We start from the raw sequence: 21,983 nt of genomic DNA on the forward strand, positions 1-21,983 counted from the left end.
AAAACTTTCTTCACGAAAGTTGTAGAGCATGAAAATACGGTCGCGACGGTATGCCGCAAGTCACCAGAAACCTCCCGATGCGTCGGCACGTGCCGTCGAAAACCGGCTGCCGAAGGAGAGAAAAAAAAAATTTTAATTCAAAAAAAAAGGCGGCGAGTCATCGCCGGGTCACCTCGGAAACCCTACCGAGTTAACCCGGGGTGTAGTGGGTCAACTCATGACCAACTCTGTTTGACTCGGTCAAAGGTTGACCGGATCGTTGACCAATTGACCCAGATTTTGACCCGGAATCAATATGCCTGAACCGGATTAGACCGGTTGGCCGAACCGGTTGGTTTGGGAAACTAGATTGATTTTGATCTATTTTTAGTTCTGCAACTTCAAATGGCTCGTACGGGCAAACGGTGAAGAATTTTTCACCCTGGTTTTTTGCGTTGAGTCCAGTTTTTCGTGCTCTTCGTTTTGATATATTATGAGCCTAGTTTTGATCAACTTTTATGATTTGTTTTGTATAAGTTACAAGTATGGGTGGTTAATGATTCTTTATGATTTTCCTATTAATTGGAAGAAATAAAAGAAAATCAACTCATACATTACTTGCATATCAGAATATGAACTTGGTTATTCTTGGTAATGTAGTTCATGCTTTTGTTTATGAATATTTTTATTCATGCTTAAACAATCCCACTTTTAGCTACCGGAATGAATTTGTAGACTATTACAATAAGATTGGGTGGAATCCACCAAAGTGGTAAAGTTCAACCTTATTGTAATAGAATACAAATCAAAGTCTTCTTTGTTTGAAAAGACAGAGAATAATGATTGGTAGCAAAGTTGCTAATGTTCACCCAAATGTGACATTATCAAAGAAATGTTAAAGTTAAAGTAAGTGAAAAACAGAATAGGGATTTCTCAACCTAGAAGATGTTGTCCATCCAAAGATGGCGGTACTTTTCGAAAGTTAGAAGAAGTCTCGCAGTAATTGCAGAAACTTGAGTGGATTAGTATGAAGTTCCGGTTGACACTCTTGAAGTAATTGATAATTGAGCATTGTAATGTTTATTTTGTTAACAGTTACATGCTTGTTCTTTTACATGTAAATTGATATTTAGTTCATGTTTAAATAACCCACAAATTTAAGCTGCCAGGTGTAGTTGTAAGCTATTGCAGTGGAATTGATGGAACCCACCAAAGTGGTAAAATCTAAGATTACTGTAATAGGTTTACAACTCAAAGATTTTGTCTTATATTCAAAGACATAGAAAATTGTTAGCAGGAATTAAGTAATGTTTGCCCAAAGGCGACATTATCAAAGACATGCATAAATGCAAGTGTACTCTAGGCAGACCTTAACCTAGAAGTTGTTATGCATCCAAAAGTGATAGTAATTTTCGAAGTTGAAGAGCTCCCACGGTCATTGTAGTTTTTGAGTGGACTAGTGCATTCCAGACCTAAAGGTTGAGATTGTAGTTCAGTTGACACTTTGATTATGTTTAATGGTTAGTGATGTAATGTTGGTTTTTATTGATGTTACATGCATTAATTAAATATCGAATGGATTATTCTTCCTTGAGTTGAACCATTAAGCTAATGTCTTTAAAAGTGGCTTGAGAATATAGAGGCCTACATATGTCTCAAAGACCTAGTTTTCTATACTAGGAGAACCAAATCAATAGTTTGGTATTATGCTTTTAAAGCAAAGTTTTTTGCCCTAAAAAGGTATTGGACAGTTGATCAATGGCAATAGGGTGGATGAGGGTTTCATCACTATAACCATAAGTTATAGGTTTATTTAATGTGTTATTTTTTGTATTCCGATTGGATCAATTCGGATTGGTTGGGTTGGATTAGTGTCGATTTTGATCAATCCAATACCAAGTTCTTAAACACTGCCATTGTTCTCTGAAAACCTATTTATGAACATTAATTGATAAATGTTTGGTTTCTTTTGTTTTTGGGCATATGTGAACAAGTTTATATGTATGTCACATTTAACGAATTGTGTTCTCCAATAAATGGATTAATTTATGACTGGTCGAACCAAGTGGGAGAATAAAAGTATGGATCTTAAGCTATTTTATGTGGCTCGACCAGTGGGAGAATAAATTCGGTATACTAGGTTGCTAGTGGGAGGATGTTACTAGTAGAAGGTCAGTATACTAGGTTGCTAGTGGGAGAATAAATTCAGTGTTCTATATTGTTTTTCATGCAAAAGAATTATTTGGAGTTTTGCATTGATTTATTATTATCATGATATTGAATAATGATTTATGGCTGAAATATATAGTAAATTCATATTCATGTCATTTTGTACTTGAATGTTTTGTTTGAAACACCCTATGATGGATAAATATATTAGAATTAAACTGGGTGTGAGATTCCGCACATTTTATGCTGCACAGTATATTTCTAGGAAGCTATGAAAGGATTTGATGGAATCCACCAAAGTGGCACATCCTATTATTTCATAGTTTTTCCAAGCGTAGCAAAGTTGGTGACATTTGCCCAAAGGTGATGTCACCCAAGTTAAAGAAAATACATGTATGGAAAGGACTATAACTTAGAGGTTTCTAAACCCACATGTGATAAAAGTAATTGTATTTTCACAGTAAATTTGGATTTACAAGAGGACCAGTACATTCTTAGCCCAAAGGATAGGAATGTAGTTACGGTTGTGACTCTTGTGTGTTTTATCTGCTAGATGTACATTTATTGTGTAGTTTATCTACTAGGTGTACATATTAAATTTTCTAGCCCGGTTATTTGGTGTGTATGATTCATACCTGAGATTCTTAGGGTTACTTGATCTGGTTTTAGCTCTCAGGGAACCCAAACAGGTGTTGTTGCTGAACAAAGCACAACTGAAGGGAAATAGGAACAATTTTATTGCCCTATTAAGTTTATAATGACTTCGAAGTAATTTTGAATTGATTTTATCTTAAATTCTGTTCTCTGAATTATTTGTGTACATTTATGCTTCATTTGTTTGTGTTGTCTCTGATTGTGTAAGAAACACATTAAAGCATACACTTCTGTACATATATTCATCTCTAATGTGGAAAACATGATAGGAATGAGTGAAACCCACCAAAGTGGTACATTCAGTTCAATTGTGTGTTTCCCAAGGTAAAGGTGACATTTGCCCAAAAGTGATGTCATCCAAGTTTATCGACAAAGTACTCAAGAGCCATATTTTCTGACATTGGTGTTATTGAGGTTTTTGACATGCTTGGTTAGTGGGAGTTTTATGATCTCATTTAACCAATGATATCATGGTGGTAAAAGCCAAAGTTTAAAGGTTGTGCTTGTTAAGATTTATTGGCAGTGCTTAGCCAAGGTAATTGACGATATTTTGTCAGAATTTGTGATGTATGGTGGTATTTAGCCTATGTCCAAAGAAGTGGTGGTTTACCACAGGCGGTTTGCCAAAGTTTGTGATTTATGGTGGTATTTAACCTAAATCCATGGAAGTGGCAGTTAGCCATAGGCGGTATGCCAAAGTAAGATATTAATTCAAGAAAATGGCAGTTTGCCAAGTGTTGATTAATATCAAAGTTTTCTACCTGTGAGGTTTTCAAGGTAGGCTGATCTTTAGATCAAGAAAGGACCTATAAGGAGATGTATATTTCATGTGATCACAGGTATGATATCAACTCCTTATATATATGTTTCCAGGCGGTTTGGATTGATAATTTTCTATTGTCTGTAACATTAGATAGTTATATGTCGTATATTGAGGTGTATTTTCTACTATTGTTCAACAGTAGAGATTATTGATTGGATCAAAGTTTGTTTGAGTGGTGTTCAGTCTTGGGATTATTTGGCCAGGAGTCAATGGAAAGACATCAGTATCAGTGTAGCCCAAGTGGGAGATTGTTAGGATTTTTATGTGGGCTTAACTGATACCGATTGATCCATTGGGCCCAAGCAATTTTAGACCCACTCTGATTAGGAAACTCCTGGCTCTTTCCATTGTGAGAGTGGAATAGGGTTTTAGGGATTCTATTATAAATAGAATACTGACGGTCCCTGCAGTCATTACTTTTACTTAATGCCTTATTGGTTTTGGGAGCACGGCTTTTCTCACAAGAGCAAGTGCACAGAAAGAAAGGAAACCCTAGAGTAAGAGGCTGCAGAAGATCTCAGTAGAAGGACTCCACTTGCGTAGTTCATTGTCATCTTCATGGGAGTAATGTTTAACCACATGGGACAGAGGTTCATGATCTATGTTCATGGGACACAGGTACTTCTTTATTCCCATTTATGGTTCATATCATGGTTGTCCCATTGATTATTATAGATATGGTAAATCTATATGATTATGTATTTTAAAATGGGATACTTTATTGTTATTGGTTTAGGGACTACACCTATGATTAATCTTTTATGATTGGTTGATGATTCTTGTATTCAAAACACTATAGGGTTATTCATATGTTTAATATGGTAAAGAATCCCCAACACAGGTAACATCCCATCTGGACCGGTGCTTTTGGATTCCTTTCACTGAGAAGAAAGCCTTACAAATCTCATCATTTGCAGCAGAAGCAAGGCAAATCATTCATCTCTTGAATAGTTATGAGTGAACATGGGAAGATGCGTAAATTTATTTATTTTTTACTTATTTTTTATTTTTATTTTTTTTGCGACGATCATCATGTGTGAATAAGCAGGAAGAAAGAAAGGGCGTTGTGTCAGGAAAGGCAGGCGAAAAGAATGAACGAAAAGTGCCATGCCATGGAGTGGGGAATATCCCGACTATCATGTAAGACAATTAAATGCACCTTGAGATATTGCCGAAAAATTGAGGCACCTAGTCGAGCATTGGATTGGCAATTTGTATTTAGAGCTAACCAAACGTTCTCCATAAGATGGATGCATTGAAAAGAAAGTATTCTTATCGCGACAGTCTAACCATTGAATTGAATTCTTGATTTTTGAGGGTAATGGATTTCTTCTTGCTTGAAAACTCCATCCAACTTCCTTTCAATCTTCTTCAGCTCTTCCACGTTTTCTACTAGTCAAGTACTGATCAAGTCTTGTTTTCAACTGACCAAAAAGATTTTTCCAAGCTGCTTTGTGGCTAGAGGCTTCTACAAGACTTGGTCAGACCTTAAAAATATTAGAGCCTTGACTATCTTATGCAAACCCTCACCAATAATGTTTTTAAAATCTTAGTGCTTTTCCAACATCAATTGATAGCGGAAATGTTTTAATTCTTAAACCCTTTTAGGGTCTTGTCTTGAAAATCTACTTCGTCAAGTAATTGTTGTAACCACTTGGTACAATTCCTCTCTAGAAGAGGCTCTTTGATTAAATCAAGTAAAAGTAAAAGTTAGACATTGGTAACTCAGGTACAAGAGTACATAACCTTCTTCCAAAACTAGTTTGAATTCTAAGATTTGAGAGTTTAGTTTCCCACGGCGGCCATCTTTCTCCTATGATCGTCATCGGTTGTTATCTATTATCGGTGGCACTTTTAGTAGTTGGGGTTTTCTCAGTTTGGTTTCACATCATTGGTTGTTCTTCCTTCCTTAAATATATTAGGTTAATATGCAAGGAGCACTCTTTACTTTTAGTAGGATATATTTTTCTAATGAGAATAAATATTATTATTTCATATAAAATTTGTATTAAATAAATTTTAATTTTTGAAAACTTTTTTTTCATCTATCTACTTTGGTTATGCCCCTCTGGTCTGGGTTCCCCTAAAAAGATGGCACATGGATTATTTTTCTGCTTGGAGAGCCAGACAGCCAGGTGATGGGGTGAGAGGAAAATGGATAGAAGGTAAAGTTTAAAAATCGAGAATCAGTCAAAGAATCAGCTGATTTGGATTGAAATCAATCACAATAGCTCCCAATTTTAGCCGATTCATGCTTAATTAAGAACCATATAATCGATTCCTATCGATTCCATCTCCGATTCCTCTTTCGTTTTTCCTTTTGTGAATGAAATAAAAAGAAAAAAAAGTTGGGTGTAAAGATCCGCCAAAGTGGGTCAGATGTGTAAGCTCGAAAGCTGTTCCCGTCCCTATCAGTAGAAATGCTAACCGTTTCTAGCTAATAGGCAAAGACAAGGAGCAAAAGACCTAGCTTGGACCAGTCTTGAATTGCGCCCAGCTTAGATATTTAGGGTTAAGGTTTGTGGTCCAGCATCATTAAAAATGAACAGATCCGACCTCCCTGCAGCCTCTAGATATATATATATATATATTATTTATTTTTGGCGGACTTGAACATTAAGTAGTTGCATGGTAGAAAAACATACAATTGTATGTTCAACGGATTACAAAAATATGAGTTTTTGACATTACTTCAATGGACCTTTAACCTCAACATCAAAATTACATATGTAATTGCAGTTTTAAATTAAACAAATTATTATTTTCTTGGGTAATTTACAACACCACACCCTATAAAATACTAGAGAGACACCCCTGCATAATACCAAATTTAGTTCGCATACTCTGCCGTCAGTCACTGTTAATTGAGGAATTGAAATGATAGTTGTACCTTTTTGACTAAAACACATGATCAATTCATATTTTACCCAAGTCTCTCATTACCCCTAACCTTCACTCACTTTCACTTTGGAGTTCAAAGAGGGTTTCTTGCGCATAGGAAGATGCAGCATAGACTTTCGTCGCAATCCGTCGCCGCTGTTTTTTATGTAGAGTAAAGGCTTTGGGATGAAGAGCACAGTTTTCGATTTGGGGATGGAGATCTTTTTTAGATTTAGGGTTATGGGGTTAAGTGAGGGTATATTAGGTACTTCGCTTTTTAGAAGAGTATTTTGGTATTTATAAAAAAATATATCAACATTTGAGGTATATTCCGTAATAACAACTGACGGCAGGGGATGTGAGCTTAATTTGATATTATCTAGAGGGTAACACTATAAATTATCCTATTTTCTTTAGCATGATAAGCCAGACGGTTTTCGGTCAAAGAATCTAACCATTAGGATTAGTATTAAGTCACGTTTGGGTACCGCACTCTTAGATAGGGACCTTTTTTCTTAGATATAGTTTTATTCTCTCTCTCTCTCTCTCTCTCTCAACAGTTGAAAACATATAAAACCTTTTGCCCATTGAATTTATTAAAAAAAAAAATTATTATTTTGTTTAATAACCATTATCTTATAAAATACACTTGAAATAAAGTTTAATGTACCGCCGTACAAGATGAACGGATGTACTTGGATCCTTAGATGGAGACACGCCCTCTTGAAATTTCAAAACCCACCTCCGAACGCAATTGTACGCAAAAACTGGACCCAATACAATTTATTGAAACAAATTGATACTCTGACGTATTACCACGAGTGATGTTGACTTAACACATTTAATGGTTTTTTTTTTTTTTTTATTACCCAAGTTATCCGTGCTGGTTTACGCACACCTTGACTAATCCTCGAGTAAACTAGCACAGTAATCTACCGTCACGATCTTTATTTAAATCACAGATATACAGATAAGAAATCAAACCTAAAATCGTACATCTATCTACACAATCCCTAATTTATCCTAATCATCTGAACAACTCACAGATGAATTGAAGCAGCAGCTGATGGTGTTAAAATGTTTGTGTTATCTAATTTAACAACTTGAAGCAGGGTGAGTGCTGAAGAGTTTAAACTCGCAATCATAGTCGAATTGTTCTTACCAAGTCTGACTCAAATCATATGAGAATATACTAAAATGGATCTCAAAATCTCAAGAATTGATATTTCAGGTCTGAAAATCCAACAATTCAAACTCAAAAATCCTAAAATCGATCACTCTAGAATTTCTAAACAATACTGTTTTCGATTCAAATTGATCAATTGGACTTTTCATTCCAAGTTTTTAAAACAGCAGTGGGTGATGTCGATTGTCCCATCAAATAATAATGATGACAAGAAGAAAAATTAATAGCCTGGTATTCTTGTTGGAGGGTCGTAATCACATTTAGTGCCTGGGCTTTTTACCCAAAAAAAAAAAAATAGTCGTTGGGATTGGGTACAATCTTTGAGATATTACGGCCTATCTCTTCCTCACCCCCTCCCAATCTGGTTAGAATGTTCAAGTGCAAAAAGATCATATTGCCCCCTAACAAGTGTTAAATATGTCTCCACGTGGTCTTTTGGTGCGTTGATTAGATATACTTTATTTATGTTTGACTGGCAAGATTTTTCACCCTAAAATAAAAATAGAAGACTCTTCACCACATGAGTGCAAAAAGAAATCTACATGTCACATCAATAGTGGTCTTAGAAAATGTATAATTTACTTGGGATCCATATATTTAGAGTAGGATATAGAAAATAAATTAAAAATATTTTGCCATGATGAAGAAAAAATTATGTAAAATAAATAGATGTCTAATGAGTGATTGGTTTGAACAATATAAACATTTAATTTAACACATGACATTATCCTAAGATTCTCCTTTCATATCTAGAGTATAGAACATTGGACCTCTATACTGCAAAAATAATAATTTTCAAAGAAAATTTATATCATTAGTGGTATGAATAGTACTTATTTTTATTTTCATAATCCATATTGGCTTCCAAAAAAGGATATAACTTACTTAGATTGTTATGTATGATATTTTGACCCTTGACCGGAATAAGGTATTGTGTAGTTTTCATTAATTATTTTAATGATACTATTAAAAAACAATTGGGAGCTACAAATAAATATTGAAGACAAAAAAAAAAATCTAATAATTAAGATAATTTTTTAATGATGTTAGAGTCTTTTTTATCCTTGTCGGTCACTCGCTTCCACAGAAATGTATTGATTTCAAGTGTCATTTAGGGTTCCATATTAATTACTCAAAATCAAAAGTCATAGCATTAGGAACCACCTCTACCAAAAAGACAAGGAAAAATATAAGATTCTTTGTTTAGTCACAATTTTATCTTTTGCTTATACGTAAGTAACTAAAGTGTTTTAAATTTAAAACCTCTTAATTGTGAGGTGTTGATTTTTGCCAGCATTGTTATATTCCTTTATCTATTTTCTTTCTTACATATAATGACAACGATTGTGATAATAATTTTTTTTAATTATTATACTATTCATAATGATGTGATGATGATAATAATAATAATAATAATTTAAAAAAAAATTGTCACTAGTGATGGACGAAGCACTTCTTTTCTTTTTTAAGCCAATCTTATAATCCAGATTGGCTTAAAAAAAGGATATATATAACTTAATAAATTGTTATGTTGGCTATTTTGTGATGATGATGATGGTGATAATAATGATAATTATTATTATTATTAAAAAAAAAAACTGTCACTAGTGATGGACGAAGCACTTCTTTCCTTTTTTTAAGCCAGTCTTATAATCCAGATTGGCTTAGAAAAAGGGATATATATATATATATATATATAACTTAATAAATTGTTATGCTGGTTATTTTGACTTTTCGAAGCTATGAATTAAGAAATATTATTTATTGAGAGATTTTTATGTACCATGTTTTTTGTTCACTTGTCAGAGAAATGAAAAATAAAAGAAAACATTAGTTTTGAGAGATTTATTTGGAGTAGTAGATCCCAAGGTTTTCTATTTACATGTCAAATTTCAGCTCAAAGGAATCCCCCAATTTTTAAAATAGAGCTTTGAAAAATCAAATGCTTTAAGAGAATGTGATGTGGACATACATAGGGAAACATGAACCTACATGGAACGATATTCGATTGAATTTGAATATGAAATATAACACATGGTTAATTAAAATATTGATATTAATTCCCAACCTTTTTTGGGTTTTGTTTTGAAAATCTACTTCGCCAATCAATTGTTGCAACCACCGAGTATAATTTACCTCTATCAAAATAGAGGAGGTTCCTTGATTACACCAAATAAAAGTTGGACCTTGGAAACTTGGAGACAAGAGTGCATAGTCATCCAAGATTTGTTTGATTCCAAGATTTGAGAGTTTGGTTTCCCACTAGGCCACTACCACCATCTTCCCGTATGGTCATCATGGGTAGTTATCCATTATCGTAGGCTCTTTTAGTAGTTGGGGTTTTCTCATCAATATGGTTTCACATACCCTCTTTCAAATGTGATCATCATGGGTTGTTTTTTCTCCTTTAAATATATTACATTGATGCAAGGAATTTTTTTTTTTACTCTTACTATGATATGGTATAATATATATATTTTTAATGAGAGTAAAATTTGTCATTTCATATAAAAAATTGTATTAAATAACTTTCAAATTTTTTGAAAACATTTTTTTTATCTACCTACTTTGGTTCATGCCCCTTTGGTCTAGTTTATTTAGATTGTCGCCTCATCAAAGAGCCAGATAGACAAATAACGAGTGAGGGGACAAGGGTAGAGGGCACAGTTCAAAATCAGGACTCAAATCGATGAAATAGTCGATTTGGATTGAAATCAGTCATGATGGATCTCAATTTCAGCCTATTCAATACGGCTGATTCATGCTAATTATAAACCCTAGAATCGATGAATTTTTATATCTAACGATCGATTTCAACCAATTCGATCCCAGACCCTATCAACAAATTTACATATGTACTAATACATATATGTACGAAATTGCAATTATAAATTATACAGATTATTATTTTCTTTAGAAAGATACCCCATGACATCAATTAGGCTTTATTTATTTTTATTTTTTTTCATTCTAAAGATTCTAAAATATTTTATTGGAAAATCATCTATGGTTTATATAATCTTTATATATATATATATATATATATTATTATTATTGATTGGTGAATGGGGTGAAGAATCCAACCACATGACTAGAATTGAGTCACGTTTGGATGCAAAGTCTATCAAGAATCTAGATATCGCCATATCTTTTCAGAAATTTAACATTTTAAAATTTAACATGAAATTTTGATAATATATTTCCAGTTTTTTTTTTTTTTTTTTTCCTTATCATTTTCTAATAATGTACTGCTTCTTGGCAACAACTCGGACAGCAAGGTATAGTTATATTTTCAGGAGAGAAGAGAGGGACAAATACATAAGAGCGTGAGCATAGACCACAGTTCTATACAGAGTCCTTTGTTTCAGATATATTATATTGATTTGAACTCAATTTTTAATGCAAAGTTGTGCCTTTCAACCATTGGATGTGGGTTGGAGGCAAAAGTGTAATGACATGTCTTATTTTCTCTTTCTCTTGTCCAAGAGTTGAAAGCATACATTCACCACCATGCATAAAACCTTTCATCTACTGATTTCATCAAAATAAAAGTTGTATTGTTTTATAATCACAATCTTATAAAATATGTTTGGAGAAAAATTTAATATACGACCAATCGTACATGATGAACAAATGTACTTCAATGGAGATGAAAGCCCCTTTAAATGTTTTTTCAAACAAAAAATAATAATAATAATTGAACAACTTGAGGGAGGGTGGGTGGTAAGGGTTTTAAACTCAGAGTCACAATCAAATTATTCTTATCAAGTCTGATTCAAATCATACCTAAATATACTAGAATCGATCTCAAAAACCCAAAAATTGACATCTCAAATATAAAAACTCAACAATTCAATCTCAAAACCCTAGAATCGACCACATTAGAATTTATAATCAAGATTGATCATAGATGACTTCGACTCAAAACGATGTATTCAACTTTCGATTCCAAGTTTTTTAAAGTAGTGGGTGATGTCGATTGTCCCAATTAGGAAAAAATAAAAATTTCAATAACAAAAATTAATAGCATAGTATCCATTGGGTTTTTTTTTTCTTTTTATTAAATTAAAATAAATTAAACATTAAATTAGTAGTGTGGTATTCATTGTTGGAGGGTCGAAATACATTATAGTGGCTGGGCTTCATACCCCAACAAAATAGTAGTAATAGTAGTTGTTGTTAGTTGTAATTGGGAGTCTTGGGACTTGGGATTCATAAAGGCTTAAGATATATATGAGCAATCTCTTCTTTCACCCATCCCTGTTTTCCCCTCTTCCACTCAATCAATTAGTGAAACTTCTTAAGAATTAAATAAAGGGGAAAGAAAATAACCTTGTCAATCTAGCATAGGACATACCCAATTTGTATAAAGTGCAAAAAAATCGTATTGCTCCCCCTTGATGTCTACTGAATAAACCTTGCATGCCCTCCTATTGGCCCACTGGATTTGTGTATGTTTCCCATGCCAGATCAATGAGGTTTTCTTGCCTTAAAATAAAAGTAGAGGACTACGTGAGTGCGGAAAATAACCTACACACTAGTGGACTTTTTTAAATGTATAATTTACTTAGGGTCCACATATTTGGAATAAGATATAAAAAATAAATAAAAGAATTTCAACGTAATGAGAAATTTTTTAAATGTCTAACGAGTGGTTGGTTTAAAAACTTGGACATATATATATATATCATACTACTATATAAAAGTATGTACTCCCCTTCTTTGATATACTTTTTCAAAAATACCAAAAAACCATTGACATCTACTCAAAAAATTTTCCAAATGACCAAAAAACACTAAAAAAAATTTCCAAATGACAAAAAAACCCCTTAAAATGGAAGATGAAACAAATAATAATTATATAATTCATTATAATTCTCTATAATTATTATTAATAATAATAAACTCACTATAATTCTCTCTCTCTCTCTAAACATGGAGGAGAAAGTGAGAGAGTATAGAGAAAATAGAGAAAATTATAGAGAATGGGGAGGGAACGAACAATTATGGATATATTAAAAAGGTAAATATGGAGAGATATATACTAAAAAAAAAAAAAAAAAAAACTCCACTCATTCTCTCACTGTCTTTGATAAGTAATTCCTAATAATACTTATCTCTCTCTCTCTCTCTCTCTCAACGTGTAGGAGAAAAGGTAAATAATTTATAGAACAACTATGGGGATATTAAAAAGGTAAATATGGAGAAAGATATACCCAAAAAAAAAAAAATCCACTCATATTTTCACCCCTCAAAATGGAAGATGAAACAAATAATAATTATATAATTCTCACTCCCTAAACGTGGAGGAGAAAAGGGAAGTAAAACTCTTTATAAATCTCCATAATTAATAATAATAATAATAAAATTCACTGTAATTTTCTATAATTATTATTATTATTACTAATAATAATTAATTCACTATAACTCTCTCTCTCTCTCTCTCTCTCTCTCTCTCTCTCTTCTCTCTCTCTCTCTCTCTCCATATTAAATCTCTATAATTATTAAAAAAAAAAAAAAAAACTCACTTATCTTCTCACCCCTCAAAATGGAAGATGATCAAAATTAATAATAAATTCTCTATAACTCCTTCTCCCTCTCTCTCTAAACGTGGAGGAGAAATGGAGGTAATAATTAATTATTATTATTAAGTATTAGGTTTCCAACAAAATCGTCGGTTTGTAGCCTCAGAATCTCTCTAACTCTTCTCTTATAAATACCGCTTTCCCTTTTTTCCTAGTATTTTTGGGTTTCCTCTTCAGAATCTGGTTTTGTTCCTCATGGTGGAACCATAGCTTTAATGCTTATTCTTCCGTTTTTCTTTATTTCAATGTTTTTGAAAAAGCACTGAAAATCACAAAGAAACTGCTTTCTTACTTTCTTTTTTGATTATTGCGTACTTGCATGCTTTTTCTCTACTGTGTAGAAACCTGCATTTTCAGATTGATTCATAGTTGAAGCATTTCTGGATCGAAATATTCGTTTAGAAACTAGATTTTACTGCTTCTGGTTCATTTGCGGTGGAAATTTTAGTTGAATTGAACATTGTGGTCTTAGTCTCTCAGGTTATTCCCGTTCATAGAAATAAATTAACTTTGAAGAAAGCCCTTGTTACTGGATGTAGTTAATGTGACTATTTTTTCTTACAGTCCCAATTTACAAATATTTATATATTTTTATCTCTAATTTTTGTATTTTCCTGGATGTATGGAGGAACTTCGTGTTTCTTGTATTTGAAGATTTGGATAGAGGAGTAACAAGATTTGGTTTTTTCTTATTCTGAGATCCCCTGAAGAATTGAGAAATGGACAAAGAATTATTATGTTAGTGGTAATATATATTTCTAGTTGCAGTTTATCGACGTTTTAAATAATTGCATTAATCAGATTTTTGAAACTCTTAGCATTCTCAAAGATCATGAAAAAATATGATAAGGTTCTACATAATTGACAAAAAATTTACGCTTGTTTATGTCAAGTTTTCAATGCAATAAATTTATATACTGGTAAAGCAAAATGAACCTCTAAACTTCCCCAGTAGACCTTTCCATTATGTAATTTGAAATCAATAATTGTCTCATTTTCTTATTCATTAATTAATTTTTATTTTTAGATTACTTCAAAATGGGAAGCAAGGGCTTGCCTAAATTTGGTTGATAACTCCGATCTTGAAATATGAGATCATATGATAATTGTACTGCGTATAGAGGAATCTAGATTTGCGAAGAGATACTAGCAACTTTGGAGCATGCCCCTGGCTCAACTTGATGAAAATATTATTAGTTAGATTCTTGATTCTTTTTAGTTTGAAGTAAAAACACTAATTTTATATACTTTTTGTACTTAAATGATCAGTTGGTATCTTCCCACGAGTGCTAGATGGAAAGGGGTGCATTAGTTCATTCTCTTATCGTACGTAAATAAATTGAAATATATTTTTTTCATGTATAAAGTCTCATAAATCCCTTTAGGCATTGAAGCTGAGAAATCAAGCATTGCATCTTTTAGACTTGAGAATTGGAGGAGAAATGCAGTGAACGAATAATGGGGATATTAATATTCAATTCCAAAATGGATTGTAACAATTTGGACTATAAAGCCTAACTACGTTCTCTATAAGCAAACATTTCTAAGACACATATTGAATTATGTCTTAGTGGCATCAATCATTCTAAGAGATAGGTTGGTGAGTATGTAGGCACAAACCATTGAAAGCTGAAAGCAAGGGCCTAAACGTACAAAGTTAATATAAGAAAGTACATTTATCGTAATCCAAAAGAAAATCAGGAACCTTATTAAGTTAAAGTTCCTCATTGGAGAGAAATCTATATCAACCTCTTAAACTCCTTCTATGGCAACAAAACATATCCAGTCCTCAACTTGTATAGGACCCTCTGTCTTGGATCAAATAAGAGTTATAATCTATATACTTTAATGTCTACATGGAAATTCAAAACCGATCAACTATTCTGTTGAACTCTTCTAGGCTACAACCTTGCGGGAAGTTCTTGCCGAATAATAGACCATGAATTATAGAATCATGTAGACAGAACTCCCATCTAGATTATCCTTTATTAATTAATAATTATTTAGATATTACAATCTCAAATTCCCTTTCTCAATCTTACTCTACCCATTGAGATTGTTGGGAAATACCATGTGATTTTATGTTTTTCTGTCACTCAATGAGGCTGCTGCACAAGTATCCTCTCAATTTCTTTGTTGGATCCCCACCAACACCCACACCACCTTCTCCATTTCTCTTTGTTGCCTATGCTTTCACCTTCCACTCCTACAAGCAAGGTTGATATTATTACTGCCTCCGCTTTAATCCTTTAGGAGTAATATATGTTTTTAAATAATAAAACTAACACTTGAATGTAACAACTCTAAAAAATTTTAATTTTATATCTAAATATTTGATCAAACGTGCATTTGCACGTGCAAGTTTGCTAGTATATATATATATATATATATATAAAGTCCAATACATAATGAGACATACAAATGATATGAACATTTAATTTGACACGTAACTTGTCCAAAGAATCTCTTTTACATTTAGAAGTTAGAACGTTGGGTTTCTATATACAAAAAAAAAATCACTTTTAAGGGATTTTTTTTTTTTTGTCACTAGTGGTGTTAATACTTTTTTATTTTATTTTTATAATCCATATTGGCTTCCAAAAAAGGATATTAACTTACTAGATTATTATGTATGATATCTTAATCTTTGACCAGAAGAAGGTATTGCATAGTATCCATTAATTAATTTAATGATACTGTTAAATAATAATTGGAAACTACAATGAATATTCAAGAGAATTGTGAAATAAAAATCCAGCAATTAGGAGAATTTTTACTGATGGGTTTTTATTTATTTATTTATTTTAATCTTTATTGGTAGCATCCTTACACAAAAATTTATTGCTTTTAGTATCCATATTAATTACTCAAAACAAAAGTCGTAGCATTAGGAACCACCTCTACCTAGAAGAAGAGGATAAACAGAAGATTCTATCAAATATATATATTCTTTGTTCATCACATGGTTAAGTTTAATCTTATGTCTATCCGTAAGTATCTAATAATTAAATGTGTTATACTTCTCTCTCTCTCTCTCTCAATGAGAGTTGAATTCAAAATCTCTTAATTGTGAGGTGTTGATCTTTGCCAACTTTGTTATATTCTTTCATCTATTTTATTTCTTGCACAAAATGACGGTGATGATGATAATAATATTATTAATTATTATATTAATTGTAATGATGTGATGATAATAATAATAATAATAATAATAATAATAACAAGTATAAAGAAAATCTGTCACTAAAGATGGAGGAAGCACTTCCTTTTTATTTTATAATACATGTAACTCAATCGGCTCTTTACCAAACAAAAAAAAAATGTAACTCAATAGTTGATTACGCCGGCTACTTTGACTTTTTGAATCTACAAAGAAATATCTAGATTTTTATGGACTAGGTTTTTTTGTTCATATGTTCAAAGAAATGAAAAATAAAAGAAGACATTATTTATTGAGAGATTTATGTCGACTACTAGACTTTGAGGTTTTCTATTTACATGTTAAATTTTGGTTCAAAGGAATCCCTCAATTGGTAAAATAAGGATCTTTTTTTTTTTTTTTTTTTTTTGTTAACTAAGGTTTCTAAGCCAACTTACGTGTATCTTAACTAATCATCGAGGAGACTAGCACAACAACCCACCGCCATGATAAAGTAGAGCTCCTCGTGGCCTTGAACAACTTGTTCTTCGAGTTTTGCTTCTCCCTTCCTCCTCTCTCTAGGGACCGACTGTATGGAATATAGCCAAGTGGTAAGACATTGGTTTTTGGTATCGACATGAAAATGTTTGAATCCTTTTAATGAGAGAGAGGAACGAGCACAACGCAAAGAAAGAAAAGGAAAACTTAGCTTCTCTTTCTATCAAACACATATTTAGTTAGGGCTTCAAAAAGTCCAAGACTCTTAAGAGAGCGTGATATGGACATATAAAGGAATCAACATGAAATGATATTTAATTGAATTTAAATATGAAATTATCTACATGAAATGATATTTAATTGAATCCGATATATGATTAATTCAAACCATTATCTCTATTCAATGATCCAAAAATAACACATCATCCATCCATGTTCCTAAAATACCCATCCAAAAAATTTTCCCACGTACGTTCTAGGTTTCTCGGCATTAATCCACCATATCGAAATCGACTGGAAATTCAAATAGGACGATTAATCTATCCGTTGGAGGATATAAATAGATATTTCTAGAAGCACGTGTAGCGTCAACATCCGTAAGGAGTAGTACAACAACCCATGGTTCCAAAATTGGGAATGGTTTCACCCCAAAAGAAAAAAAAAAGGGAATGGACCGTGACTCATCCCGATTCCAATCGTTTCGTTACGCAATTGATGTCAAAAACCCTAGAGCGGATGTGTTTTTTAATCTAAAAGGCGATTCTAGGGTTACTGAGACAGATTCCGTCTTTTAAAATCTTATCATAATGGCGCGCTTACGCACACGACAATAACCGCTATGTATTTGTCCAAATCTTCAACAATCGTGTTATTCTGATCTTTCCTCTGTGTTCTCACTTCTCACTTTACAAGACTCCAACTGCCGCATTAAAGAAAGAAGAAGCGACAGTAGATTTTCTCCAAAGTCAAAAGTTTTGATTAACACATTTGAATTAGGAAGCGAGAAACCAAAGATCTATCCAATCTCCGTAGTGAAAAAAAAAAATAATAATAATAATCGAAGATTGAAATGGCTTTGGTTGTTGATGATATCTACCACTACAGCCGTCATGGCGACCAGGTCACCGTCATTGATCAAGTGCATTTGCTGCTGAAAACGATATCGCATTTAATCTGTGAACCTGCGCCTCACAATTTGCTTTCTAGGGTTTGGAGCTTAAGCCCTACGGGAAGAATATGCGGAGCCTTCAGTGTATTTCTCTCGGAATTTGAGCTTATTCTGGTAAGAATTTCTCGTCATGATGCTCACCTTTCTTTAATATGTTCTGAAAAGGGTTTTGATAAAGGAATTGGTTCTGGTTTGTTCTCCCAGATTTTCCAAGTTTGTTGGGTACCTTTTATATTGTTTTAGTATTATTATTACTAATATCAAAGAACCTTGCATTAATGGTGTGTTGTTTTGGTAGTGATTCGTGGGAAGGAGGTGGACTGAATACGGCACTTTACGGTGGTTGAAAACAGGATATATGTCATTTTCAGCTTGAGATGCCGGGTGTAAGAGGTTGGGTGTTTACAGCCACTCTGGCTGTGTGGTTGTGCTCCTCATCGCTTCTTGCACGGGCGCAGATTACTGATCCCAATGAAGGTAGATTGCCTTTACAATTGAGTACTTCTTTTCTAATTTGGAAGGTATTGGTTGGTTTCTTGTCATATTGTTTGAGAACGCTTAGAGTGGTGTTGATATCAAAGTTGGTTAGATATTTTATAACAGAGAAGACACCTACAATCTGATTAGACTTAGATAGTCCTAGATGTTATCCATTCAGCTCCAAAATCAGTGCGTTGCAATACTTGATGTGTTTATTCTGATTAGTAAAGGAGCTTCTGTTGACTTCTCTTGACCTTGAGGAATGTTGAAATATTTTGGCTTCTATTGAACATACCTGCATCCTTTGGTTTTGGCTTTCAAAAGCATGAGGCCCCGCTATTTTCAGAAACTTTTTATATTAAGGTTTGTCAGTCATGAGCATAAAGCTAACAAAACATTATAATCTGCAGTCAGCGCACTGAGGGCCATCAAGAGTAGTTTGAATGATCCACTGAAACATTTAAAGAATTGGAATCGGGGAGATCCATGTACATCAAAGTGGACAGGGGTTTTGTGCTTCAATGCATCAGCAAATGATGGATATCTACATGTTCGAGAACTGTATGTTTTCAGTAATTCTTATCTACCTGCTTACTTCATGGAACTTATAGACATGAGTTTCACTTAGGTTACGACTTGAGGTGGCTTCTTTTTCTCTTTCATTTTCATTCTTTTTGAAATTCAGTTGGCTCCCCCTCAACAACCCCCCCCCCCCCACCAAGAAAAAAAGTTGATAAGATTAAGCCTGTTTGGTATGCATTCTCATTCTTATAATGCACATTCTATTCTCAGGGATGGAGAATGCATTCTTCACATAGATTGGGAACCTTTTTTTGCACATGTCTAACATTACATGAAACCAAAGCAAGAAATCAAGAAAACAAATACTCACCACGCAAAACATTGCAAGAAACCGAAGAAAAGTGAGATAAAAGTCACTAAAGCCAATGATTTATACATTGAAGACAGTCCGTTTTCTCAGCTTTCTCAGCCTCTTTGTGCACAACATCAAGAACTGAATCAATCAACTCTGCTCCTTCTGTGTTATGGCCCTTGGCCCAGTTATTCTCAGCACCAGACTGTCCATAAACAAAGTTATCTGGACGGAAGACCTAACCGTATGGCTCAAGATCCATAAGCACTGCTCGGGAAACAAACCTCCCTCAAGAAGCCTCGTTTTAGTAGACATTGATGTGTTCCAGTTGCAGATATGAGGTTGATGCAGATACGACTGCCCTTTCTTGGTTGGACCAGCATGACTGGCTTTGGAAGCCAAGAGCCAAAAAGAACCGGTCCAGCCCAGGGTTTTGGTCCAACAAGGGTTGGAAATAAAATTAGTAGTTTACTTAGTATTTTATTTCATGCTTTTAGTTTTCAGACTTGAACGTAGGAGTAGGATTTATTTCCTTGCTTTCGTTTCCTTTTTTATAGTTGTTTCCTAGTTTAGGTTAGTTTCCATTTCAGTTAAGTTTCTAATTTCATGTTCCTATTTTCCTATATATTGGTTGTAATCGATTGAAGATGGAGAGAGCAATTTGATTATTGAATGAATGTGTGAGTGTGATCCTTCTTTTCCCCGTCTCTACTCAGATTTCCCCTCCCTTCCCTAAGGGTTCTCCATCAACTTGGTATCAGAGCCGAAGGATCCTATTCCTTCCCCATCTTTCTTTTCCCTTCCTATTCTCTGTGTCGGATTCCACCGATACTGAGAACACAGTGAAAAAAAAAAAAAAAAAAAAAAAATAGAAAGTCGAGGTCGAAGTCGCCGCGTGGTCGAAGTCGGCGAGCAGCAGAGAGAGCGATAGCAGCAAAAAAACAATAAAAAAAAAAAAAATCCCAAAAGCTCCCTGCCCTCCGCCTTCTCTGTTCCTTCCGGCGGCAGCCAAAAAAAAATAAAAATCGAGAAGAACAGAAGGAGAGAAGAAAGAAGAAGACGAAGAAGAAGAACAGAAGAGAGGGAGCAGAGACGAAAAGAAGAAGACGAAGAAGAAGAACAGAAGAGAGGAAGCAGAGACGAAAAGAAGAAGATGAAGAAGAAGAACAGAAGAGAAGGAGCAGAGACGAAAAGAAGAAGACGAAGAAGAAGAGAAGAAGAAAGCATACCTGGTTTCCAAGCCCCCACCGTCGAAGTCGTAAGGCTCCTTTCCTTCTCGTATCACAGCCACGATCTCCCACCTCTGCTGGTCCTGAGTTCGACAGAGAAGAAAACCCCAATTCTTCTTTTTACCCTTTCTTTAAATTAATTTCTCCATTCTTCCTAAATTACCCTTCCCATGCTGCCCCTATTCCACTTTTGTCCTAGACTTATTTCAGCTTTGCAAATATACCCTTGCTCACACGTGATATCTTTGTGAGCACAACCGAGTTTCAGTTCTTTAGAAGAAAAAATAAAAAATAAACCTCAATATTTACAGTTAAAAAAAAAAAGAAAAAAAAAAAAAGGTAGTTATTTACTATTCTGCCCCTGCCCTTTAAGCCTCCAGTTATTTACTATTCTACCATTATTCTTTAAGTGTTATTTTGTTACTCATCACCATGGTATCCAATAGTGAAGTTGTTCAACAATTGAATTCTTATAAAGGAGAAACTGATACAAAATTTGATGCTCTCACTAACATGGTCACGTCCCTAAAAACAATGGTGGAATCTATGTAAGTTTCTATTGATCGTTTGGTGGCAGCGGATAAAGGAAAGAGTCCCATTTAGTCTGGGGATTCTTCCAACACCACTCCACAGGATCTGCCAGTAACACCACCACCACCACCACATCATACACCACCACCACCACCTCCACCACCATATGGGACTGGTAGATATGATGATGGAGCAGAAAGAGCAGTAAAACTGGATGTTCTTGATTTTTATGGAGACAATAATCCAGAATTGTACCTAGACTGGATTCACAGTTTAGATACATTCTTCAGATGGTACGGGTTGACTGAGGCTCGAAAGATCCTATTTGCAGAGGCCAAACTGAAAGGCACGGCTAGAGTTTGGTGGATCAAGCAACAACAACAGAACCAAACCCGAGGCATTGGTTTGGTCAATACTTGGGCTGAAATGTATGAAGTCATGAATCGGCGATTCTTGCCTTCTGATTACAAGCAACACATGCATCTCAGATTTGCACAGTTGAAACAAGAGAATTTGACCGTTGAAGAGTATGTTGCTAGATTTTATTATTTGGCCACTCGTTCTGACTTTGAGTGGGATGAAGAAGTCTTAGTGGCCCAATTTCGCAATGGTTTGCACCCTCAACTTAGTGCTGCCTTTGCATCTAGTCGACTACCTACAATGGAAGACGTCGTACAAGTAGCATATCAGGTTGAGGAAAGTCTGAAGCGCCCATACAATCGGAGAAATTTTGCAGATACTTTTTCTCGAGGTACTAGTTCTGTTTGGCAACAGTCTCCTACCCAAGA

General features: G+C 34.0%; 1 protein-coding gene and 1 pseudogene across 4 annotated transcripts in view; one reads left to right on the forward strand and one right to left on the reverse strand.

The window, feature by feature from the left end:
* LOC122086589 (probable LRR receptor-like serine/threonine-protein kinase At1g06840) overlaps positions 1–21,983 on the forward strand; it is a 97,567-nt gene that overhangs the window by 54,472 nt on the left and 21,112 nt on the right. The window contains exons 1-3 of one of the 4 annotated variants that reach the window (XM_042655517.1): positions 17,730–18,195; positions 18,380–18,558; positions 18,972–19,122. The exons of 1 other annotated variant lie outside the window; for it this stretch is intronic. In XM_042655517.1, the coding sequence (XP_042511451.1) occupies positions 18,459–18,558; positions 18,972–19,122 (251 nt within the window). In that variant the 5' untranslated portion in view covers positions 17,730–18,195; positions 18,380–18,458. 2 more of the 4 variants (XM_042655518.1, XM_042655519.1) reach the window with 2 other exon arrangements.
* LOC122087779 lies at positions 5,965–6,069 on the reverse strand (annotated as a pseudogene).

This window comes from Macadamia integrifolia, chromosome 8 (assembly GCF_013358625.1).
Source record: "Macadamia integrifolia cultivar HAES 741 chromosome 8, SCU_Mint_v3, whole genome shotgun sequence".
Lineage (NCBI taxonomy): Eukaryota > Viridiplantae > Streptophyta > Magnoliopsida > Proteales > Proteaceae > Macadamia > Macadamia integrifolia.